Genomic DNA, 9,325 nt, shown 5'->3' with positions numbered 1-9,325 from the left:
CTGGGACAGGAAGATCCCCTGGAGAAGGGGATGGCAGCCCACTCCAGTATTCTTCCCTGAGAAATCCCATGGACAGAGGAGCCTGGTGGGCTACAGTCTATGGGGTCTCAAAGAATCAGACATAACTGAGCGAGTAAACAAAACAAAATCTCATTAGGGAGGGCTCCACCCTCACGACCTCATCACCTCCCAGAGACCCCACCTCCTAATACTATCATCTTTGGGGGCTAGCTATGAATTCGGGGATGGACAGAGGCACAAAACTCAGCCCGTAACACACACCTACAAATGAACACAGTTATTTAATTTCATACCAGCCTCTCCCTCCTTGAACCAGATTCCGGAGAGAAGGGGGGTTTGTGTATTTTTCTCCCAGTTGTGTCTCAGCTCCTAAAACAATGCCAACCCGACTGGTAACCTCATGAAATATTTATGGGATTGAATGAGGACGCCTTGTCTTTGGCATTGCTATCTTGGGGGTCTCTCATATTATTTTCCCTATGTTCCTGAACGTTTGAAATATTTTCTCATTAGAAAGATTTTAAAGCGCCCTCTGATGAAAGCCCCCCAGCTGGGGTTTGGCCCGCCCCAGAGGTCCCCGCGGCTTCCTTGCTTCTACGCGCAGGTGGCCCGGCCGTGGGCCCGCATCGGCTGCCGCGATTAGGCTGCGCGGGAGGGCAAGCGCGCAGCTGCGGGCGCCCCGCGGTGCGCACCTGGCGGGCCGCGGGGGATGTGCCCGCGCATGGGGGCCCGGACGTTTGCAGCCGCCCGGGCCTGGCGCGGGGACAGGCGCTGGGAGAACGGGCTCCCCAGATGCAGAGGGGTGAGAGAAGGGGCCGCCACCTGGGTGGGCCACCGTCGTTGCCAAATAGCGGGCCCTACTGTGCCTCCCTCCCTGGAAGCCTGCTGGGCGGCAGAAATAGTGGAGTTGGCCGAACAGCTAGGTTGGGTTCTCTGCCACGTGGTACGGATGACCAGGAACGAACTTTTTGGCCAACCCCAATGTATCACAAGAAGGAGGCTGATCCTGCCAGGGCCAGGAAACATTAGCAAGGGTGGTTGTTGTTTAGTCCTTAAGTCGTGCCGGACCTTTCACCACCCCATGGACTGTATGTAGCTCGCCAGGTCCTTCTTGTCCATTGGATTTCCCAAGCAAGAATACTGGGAATGAGTTGCCATTTCCTTCGCCAGAGGATCTTCCCTACCCAGGGATCGAACCTGAGTCTCCTGCATTGGCAGGCAGATTCTTTACTCCTGAGCCACCTGAGAAGCCCTAGGCAGGGTGTAGGTGTGGTTAAAATGGGCTTCCTGGAGCGACCTCTTTATTCACTGCCACTCATATTTATCAAGTGCCTACTGTGTGCTGCTAGAAACTGGGACACAGCAGTGAACACAAACAGCCAACCTCCCTGGCTTGTCTGGGCTGGCATGGTAAGCAGGCAGACTGATACATGCCATAAACACGCAAATGACATAGGAACTTAGGTAGCAAGCTGAAACGTGCTGTGGGAAACAAAATAGAGTGAGGCGGGACTTCCGGGGCCGTCCAGCGGTTGAGACTCGTGCTTTCTGTGCCGCCAGGGGGTTGGGAGGCTAGCCCTGGTTCCATTCCTGGTCAGGGAACTAAGATCCCACATAGGGGCCAGAAAATAATAAAAAGAGAGCAAGGTCGGGGGCCCTGGGAGGAGGGTTGCTGAGAATGCAGATACTCCCATCAATGGTTTTGAGCTACCTGGTGGAGTCATAGAGTGGAAAACTAGAAAGAGGTGGGCAGGTCCACACCACTGTGTGGTATTTCTGCCATGTAGATTCAGAGGCATAAGTCACCTTGAAAGATAGACAACAGCAATACTTAGTGAACACTTAGGAGGTGGTGAGGTTTTGAGTGTCACCTTTGTTTTTTATTGGGCTTCCCTTGTGGCTCAGCTGGTAAAGAATCTGCCTGCAACTCGGGAGACCTGGGTTCAATCCCTGGGTTGGGAAGACCCCCTGGAGAAGGGAAAGGCTACCCACTCCAGTATTCTGGCCTGGGGCTGCAAAGCATTGGACACGACTGAGCAACTTGCACTTTCACTTTTGTTTTTATATGACTTGTTAAGAGTTAAATCTCTGTGTTTTAATGTTCAATATTGGCTGGGTTTAATCTCTGGTTGTCAAAAATCCTGACAATTTAACAGCTCTTTTTTTTTTTTTTTTTGGCTGTACTGGGTCTTAGTTGGGGCATACAGGATCTTTGTTGCTGCATGTGGGATCTAGTTCCCTGAGCAGGGATCAAACCTGGGCCCCCTGTATTGGGAGCGCAGAGTCTTAGCCACTGGACCACCAGCAAAGTCCTTGGTGCACTTAGAAAGGGGTAAAGGGACTGGAGCTCTCTTTCTTTCTCTCCTCTACGTGAGGAGGTGTCTACAAGCCAGGAAGAGAGTCTTTACCAGAAACCTAATCAGGCTGGCATCCTAACCTTCAACTTCTAGCCTCCAAAACTGTAAGAAATACATGTTCATTGTTAAAGCCACTGTGATGGTTAATTGTATGTGTCGATTGTGTGTGTGTGTGTGTTTTGTTTTGTTTTGTTTTGTTGGCAGCACTACACAACATTCAGAACTCCCCCAGCCAGGGACTGAACCCATGCCCCACTGCAGTGGAAGTTAACCACTGGACCACCAGGGAAGTCCGTACGTGTCAACTTGACTGGGCTAAGAGATGCCTAGGGAGCAGGTAAAACATTATTTCTGGGTGTGTTTGTGAGGGTGTTTCTGGAAGAGGTTAGTTAGCATTTGATTCACCCAATCCAAGAAGGGCAGGAATCGAACAAGGAAATGGAGGAAGGGTTAATTCTCTTCCTTCTTGAGCTGGGACATCCATATTTCCTGCCCTCAGACATCAGAGCTCCTGGGTTTCAGGGCTGCGGACTCAGTCTGAGTTACACCATCAGCTTTGCTTGTTCTCCAGCTTACAGATGGAAGATCACAGAACTTCTCAGACTCCATAGCCATACGAGTTCAGGGGTTATATTAGTCAGGAATCTCCAGAGAAACTGGAGAAGGAAAGTTCCCAGGGGCCCTGCAGGGCCCTCCCCAAATACAAAGCCCTTTTATGTCCCCTGCCTCTTGTCTGTAGTAAAGCTGAAGTCTCCTGGGCCTCCCTGAGTCACAAAAGAGCAGGCACAGGCAGTCACAGAGTAGGCACTAGAGGCATAGTCTCAGTGTCCAATGAAAGAATGAGATTAACACCATTGCTCGTAATCATCTATATCTTTGTGGGATTAGAATAATCATAGCTTGCTCTGCCCACATATGTAAGCAGGCAACTAAAACTGTTGGCAAATACATGCTACAGACCCATGTCAACATCTTCCTCTCTGAAAACACAGCGCTCTATGTCAGCATGAAGAAGTTACAGGAGATGGACCTCTGTCCCTAATCTCACAGAAGTGGAATGATGTCTGACAAGTGGGGATTTGTAAGCATCTCATTTGCCTCTTTCCTGTTTATCTATTTCTGTTCCCCTTAAACCTTAATCATAAAAAATGAGATCACTGGGTAGCATTCCTGACTTTTGCTTTACAGAATGTATACAATGCCCTTGCCTAACCTGTTGATTACTTTCCTGGATTAAAAGCTGTTAAGAATGAAGGACTGAAGAACTACTGGCTCTCTACTCCCAGCTTCCCCATAGCAAACCTGCAGGTGGACCATGCAGGCAAGACAGCATCCAGAGAAAGATCAGGAGGGACTTCCCTGGTGGTGGAGTGGCTAAGACTCCACACTGCCAAAGCAGGAGGTGCTGGTTCAATCCCCGGTCTGGAAACTAAGGTCTCAGACACAGGCAGTGTGGCCAAAGGGTTTGGAAAAAAAGACTACATTTTTTTTTTTATTAAAAAAAAGAAGATCAGGAGAAGTCAGTGGTCTGCACACACTGGAGAAAGGATGAAGAATCTTAGCTCTTACCATAATGATTAACTGAGACTCCCCTCTTTTTCCCTTTAAAAACTGTCATGGCTGAGCAGAATCTGCAGAGTTGGGCTCTAGACGTAAGTTAACCTTCTTCTCAAACTGCTGGCTTTTCTCAATAAACCATCCTTCCTTTCTACTGACACTTGCCACTAGATTATTGGCTTTTGATCAGTCAGCAGCCAAATCCTGAGTTTGGTAAATGTAATGTGTGTGTGTGTGTGTAGATATGAATATGGATATAATATATAAATAGCCTATTGGGTTCTGGAAAAATGAAAGTCACTCAGTCATGTCTAACTCTCTACAACCGGTAGACTGCAGCCCACCAGGCTCCTCTGTCCATGGAATTCTCCAGGCAAGAATACTGGAGTGGGCTGCCATTTCCTTCTCCAGTTTCTCTGGAGATTCCTAACTAATATAGCTACCCAGCCTGTGGTATTTATTACAACACCCTGAATTGATCAAAACATAGTATTTCACTAAGATTCAGGGATCAGAATGCCAATGGTGCCAGGGAGGACACCCACTAAGCCTTAGGTCAAGGAATCATCCAGGAAGACCTGAAGTCTCAGCTGAGACCTGAAAAAGGCCAACGGGGTAGCCAAGTGAAGAAGGTCTGGAACAGTATTCCAAGCAGAGGGAACAGCCCACACAAAAGTCAGGAGGTGTAGAGAACAGCATGCATTTCTTGAACATTCCTGGACATGGCAACTTCCTCATTTTTCCCATTATCTTCAATAACCCTGGGGCAGGCAGCAGCAAAATGGAAGTCAGACAGTGCTGGAGGTAAGGGTTTGTCTTTGAGTGTGGAGTTCTGTCTTCACAGGGGTGTCCATGTGAGCAGTCATCTGGGACCCCTCACTCAGAAGGGCCTGACGCTTTGTTTAATGCCCTGTTGTCTTTGTTGGAAAAATTTTAATCACTTTTGGACAAGGGGCTCTACATTTTCCATTTGCACTGGGCCTTGCAAATTATCACCGAGTCAATGTACATGAGTTTGAGCAAACTCCAGGAGACAGTGAGGAACAGAGAAGCTGCTGGAGTGCTGCAGTCCATGGGGCCGCAAAGAGTTGGACACGATTGAGCGACCGGACAACATTGAGGATGCTGAGGGGTGAATGAAGGAAAACTAAAATTTTAATAGGGTATTAATGAGTAAGTAAATAAATATATAAGTGTGTGAATTAACGAACAAATGAATGAGAAATGAACAAGCGCGCAGGACACGGACCCTTAGGGTCACCTGTACTTTCTGCTCTCCAAATGTACCCACTCCGACTCACTTTCCTGCCTCTCCTGAGCGCCCCCTGCCAGTGAGAGGTTTAGCCTCGCGAAGCCCAAATCGGACCACTCGCCTGGCTTCGCCTTCGTTCTCGCTTCTGGTTGGCTCCAAGTCGCTCGCCCTGCCTTTTATGGAATACAGTCCTCTGGCTGGAGTCAGCGTTTCCTGTCGGCTCAGGCACTGACAGCCACTAACAGCCACAGGAAGTACGTAACCAAACTTCCCTGGGTCCCACAAGCCATTGCGATAGCATTGGATGACGGAAGTCGTAGTCCGCGAGCAGCCAGTTTCCATCACAATTGGCTGGGATTGGAACTGCTATTCCCGCTATACAGCGTGCACCCACTTCGCCGCGGCTGGCCCGCGGCATTCTGGGAGTTGTAGTTCTACCACCTTACAGTTCTTCTTCTGTCCCACGGAGTGTGCCCGCTCAGAGAACTACATTTCCCTGCACATTTCCATGCTCCAACGGAAACAGGCCGCGGCAGCCATTTTATTCCGCCCCAGAAGCACCTAAGATGGCGGTGGGGGAGACGGTGAAGGTTGCCGCCTGCCCCTCGGGGCGCTAGTCCGCCGTCCCCCGGTCCCGTCGTCCCCCGGCGGCCGGCCCATGGCCTGGCGGAGGCCCAGATCATGGACCTCCACACCGCCGTGTACAATGCCGCCCGCGACGGCAAGCTGCAGCTCCTTCAGAAGCTGCTCAGCGGCCGGAGCCGCGAGGAGCTGGAAGAGCTGACGGGCGAGGTGGCCAGCGGGGGTACGCCGCTGCTCATCGCAGCCCGTTACGGCCACCTGGACGTAGTCGAGTACCTGGTGGACCGGTGCGGCGCGAGTGTGGAGGCGGGCGGCTCGGTGCACTTTGATGGCGAGATCATCGAGGGCGCGCCGCCGCTGTGGGCCGCCTCGGCCGCCGGCCACTTGGACGTGGTGCGGAGCCTGCTGCGCCGCGGGGCCTCGGTGAACCGCACCACGCGTACCAACTCGACGCCCCTGCGCGCCGCCTGCTTCGATGGGCACCTGGAGGTGGTGCGCTATTTGGTGGGCGAGCACCAGGCGGACCTGGAGGTGGCCAACCGGCACGGGCACACGTGCCTCATGATCTCCTGTTACAAGGGCCACCGCGAGATCGCCCGCTACCTGCTGGAGCAGGGCGCCCAGGTGAACCGGCGCAGCGCCAAGGGCAACACAGCCCTGCACGACTGCGCCGAGTCCGGCAGCCTGGAGATTCTGCAGCTGCTGCTCGGCTGCAACGCCCGCATGGAGCGTGATGGCTACGGCATGACACCGTTGCTGGCGGCCAGCGTGACGGGCCACACCAACATCGTGGAGTACCTCATCCAGGAGCAGCCTGCTGGGGACGAGCAGGCGCAGCCCGGGCTGGCCAGGGTGCAGCCCCAGGGCGCCCGCTCGTCCCCCGAGGAACCCCCGAGCGGTGAATCGTACGAGAGCTGCTGCCCCACCAGCAGGGAAGCCGCCGTGGAAGCCTTGGAGCTGCTGGGAGCCACCTACGTGGATAAGAAGCGGGATCTGCTCGGGGCCCTGAAACACTGGAGACGGGCCATGGAGCTGCGGCACCAGGGGGGCGAGTATCTGCCCAAACCGGAGCCCCCGCAACTGGTCCTGGCCTATGACTACTCGAGGGAGGTGAACACCACCGAAGAACTGGAGGCGCTCATCACCGACCCAGATGAGATGCGCATGCAGGCCCTGCTGATCCGAGAGCGCATCCTAGGTCCTTCCCACCCGGACACGTCTTACTACATCCGCTACCGGGGCGCTGTGTACGCCGATTCGGGCAACTTCGAGCGCTGCATCCGCCTTTGGAAGTATGCCCTGGACATGCAGCAAAACAACCTGGAGCCTCTGAGTCCCATGACGGCCAGCAGTTTCCTGTCCTTCGCCGAACTCTTCTCCTACGTGCTCCAGGACCGCTCGGCCAAGGGCAGCCTAGGCACGCCCATCGGCTTCGCAGACCTCATGGGGGTGCTGTGCAAAGGGGTGCGGGAAGTGGAGCGGGCCCTGCAGCTGCCCAAGGAGCCCGGGGACTCGGCACAGTTTACCAAGGCCCTGGCCATCATCCTCCACCTGCTCTACCTGCTGGAGAAGGTGGAGTGTACGCCCGACCAGGAGCACCTGAAACACCAGACAGTCTACCGGCTGCTCAAGTGCGCCCCTCGTGGCAAGAACGGCTTCACCCCTTTGCACATGGCCGTGGATGCAGAGACCACCAACGTGGGCCGCTACCCGGTGGGCAGGTTCCCCTCCCTGCAGGTGGTCAAGGTGCTGCTGGACTGCGGGGCCGACCCAGATAGCCGGGACTTCGACAACAACACCCCACTGCACATCGCAGCACAGAACAACTGCCCGGGCATCATGAACGCCCTGATTGAGGCGGGGGCCCACATGGACGCCACCAACGCCTTCAAGAAGACGGCCTATGAGCTGCTGGACGAGAAGCTGCTGGCCAAGAGCACCATCCAGCCCTTCAACTACGTGACCCTGCAGTGCCTTGCGGCCCGCGCCCTGGACAAGAACAAGATCCCCTACAAGGGCTTCATCCCTGAGGAGCTGGAGGCCTTCATCGAGCTGCACTGACCACACTGACCACAGTGGGAGAGGCAAACCCCAGGAGGGCGGGGCCTGCACCGGTCCCACCCTCTCTCTGGGAGCACTTCCTGTGGCTAGAAACCTGGGAGAGCGACAAAGGGGAGGGGCTCTCCCGCCTCCATGGCCCCCCTCCCCTCTGCAGGGAGCGGGGATAGGAGTGAGCGAGCTGTCGGTGCTAGAAGCCTTCAGGGTGACGCGCTCGGAGAATGGACTTTATTGCAGGAGCCTGCGCACCCATCCTTGGCCTGAGAAGACGCTCAACCTCCCACACGCCCCGTTTGCCTGGGTTAAGGAGGGTCTTTCCTTCTGACTCAGAGGCGGATGAGTTGAAGCCATTGCCTTCCTCCCCCACCTAGAAACGCAGGAAGAAGCTGAGAGTTGGTCCGGTCTCTGGATAGACGTAGACCCCCCCAGTGCAGGGTTAGGACGGGGGGCCCTGAGGGGAAACTGGGAGACCTGCCTTTTCTAGCACGTTCACACCTGCTCCCTCCACCCTGCAGTGGGTAAGGGTCTCCACCCGGGGAGGGGCAGCCTGCCCTTTGCGTAGCTTTCGTGGTTTGGTGTTCTGTTTATTTACTAAGCGGGCAGGTTACAGGTGTGATGCAGGAGTCCTGAAGTTTTGCTGCCATATACTTTTTTTCTTTTTCTAAAATTTTTGGTTTGTCAGACTCGCTAAGTTATTTTCATGCAGCAAGGGTTTTGTCGTGCCCGAGGTGGCCCAGCCGGCAGAGGTGAGCTTTATTGTGTTAAGGAAGGGAGGTGCCAGCCCCACGTATCCGTCCCCAGAGCGAAGGTGACAGTACGTTTCTTTCTGATAGTTCACTCTTAGCCTTTTTTAGGGGCCAGGCTGCTTCTCGCCCAGCAAAACCTAGCATGGTTGGTTTGGGCTTTGGTTTTCACAATTTATGAGTTAAAACCGCAGGCCGCTTCCACATCACAAGTCACGCCCGACGGCACAGGTGCGTGGCCAGCATCCTGAGTGGCTGTGTCCAGTTTTTAGCTGCTCGGAGACCTGGATGCAGGTGACCCTGAGGCAACGCCAGGTACACTGTTGACCCACTGTGTCAGCTAGATAGACGGTGGGTGTCTCTCGGCCTCCCGTCACTGGGGGCTTCTGGGGAGGGGGATTGTTAGTCCTCCTGCCAGAGAACCCTCCCCAGTGGGATTCTCAGGGCCTGTCCTCCATGGCCCTGGCCGCCAGCAGGAGAGTGTCCTTGGCCTGTTGGGAGAGCGGAAGGGGACTGGAGCCGGTGCCCCTCCCGCAGCCTTGTCACGGGGCAGCTACACTGATGGAAGTCTTCCGCAGCACAGTGGGTCCCCGGATGCCCCGCCCCCAGCGAGGGAACCAGGTCTCTGTGGATTTGCAGTGTTAGTTAGGACGTTCTTTATTTCCAAGACCAGGTTTTGCCTTCCATCAAGGCGGGAACCGCCCTCACTGTCCCTCCTGAAGCCCGGAATAAAAAGAGGAGGAGTGTCAACTGCA

General features: G+C 54.5%; 1 protein-coding gene across 1 annotated transcript; it reads left to right on the top strand.

Annotated features, from left to right (window-relative positions):
- The first annotated feature begins 807 nt into the window (after positions 1-807).
- FEM1A (fem-1 homolog A) lies at positions 808-9,325 on the top strand. Its single transcript, XM_086410043.1, has one exon. The coding sequence runs from the start codon at positions 5,869-5,871 to the stop codon at positions 7,828-7,830; it is 1,962 nt and encodes a 653-aa protein (XP_086266169.1). The 5' UTR covers positions 808-5,868; the 3' UTR covers positions 7,831-9,325.

This window comes from Bos grunniens, chromosome 7 (assembly GCF_055505025.1).
Source record: "Bos grunniens cultivar Pamir isolate PY7600 chromosome 7, Bosgru_T2T1.0, whole genome shotgun sequence".
Lineage (NCBI taxonomy): Eukaryota > Metazoa > Chordata > Mammalia > Artiodactyla > Bovidae > Bos > Bos grunniens.
The sequence above is the reverse complement of the archived record's forward strand: the minus strand, read 5'-3'. Positions and strand labels throughout refer to the sequence as shown.

What these genes read in the sequence shown, in the direction of transcription:
- FEM1A (XM_086410043.1), top strand. Translation starts at nt 5,869, where the DNA reads ATGGACCTCCACACCGCCGTGTACAATGCCGCCCGCGACGGCAAGCTG.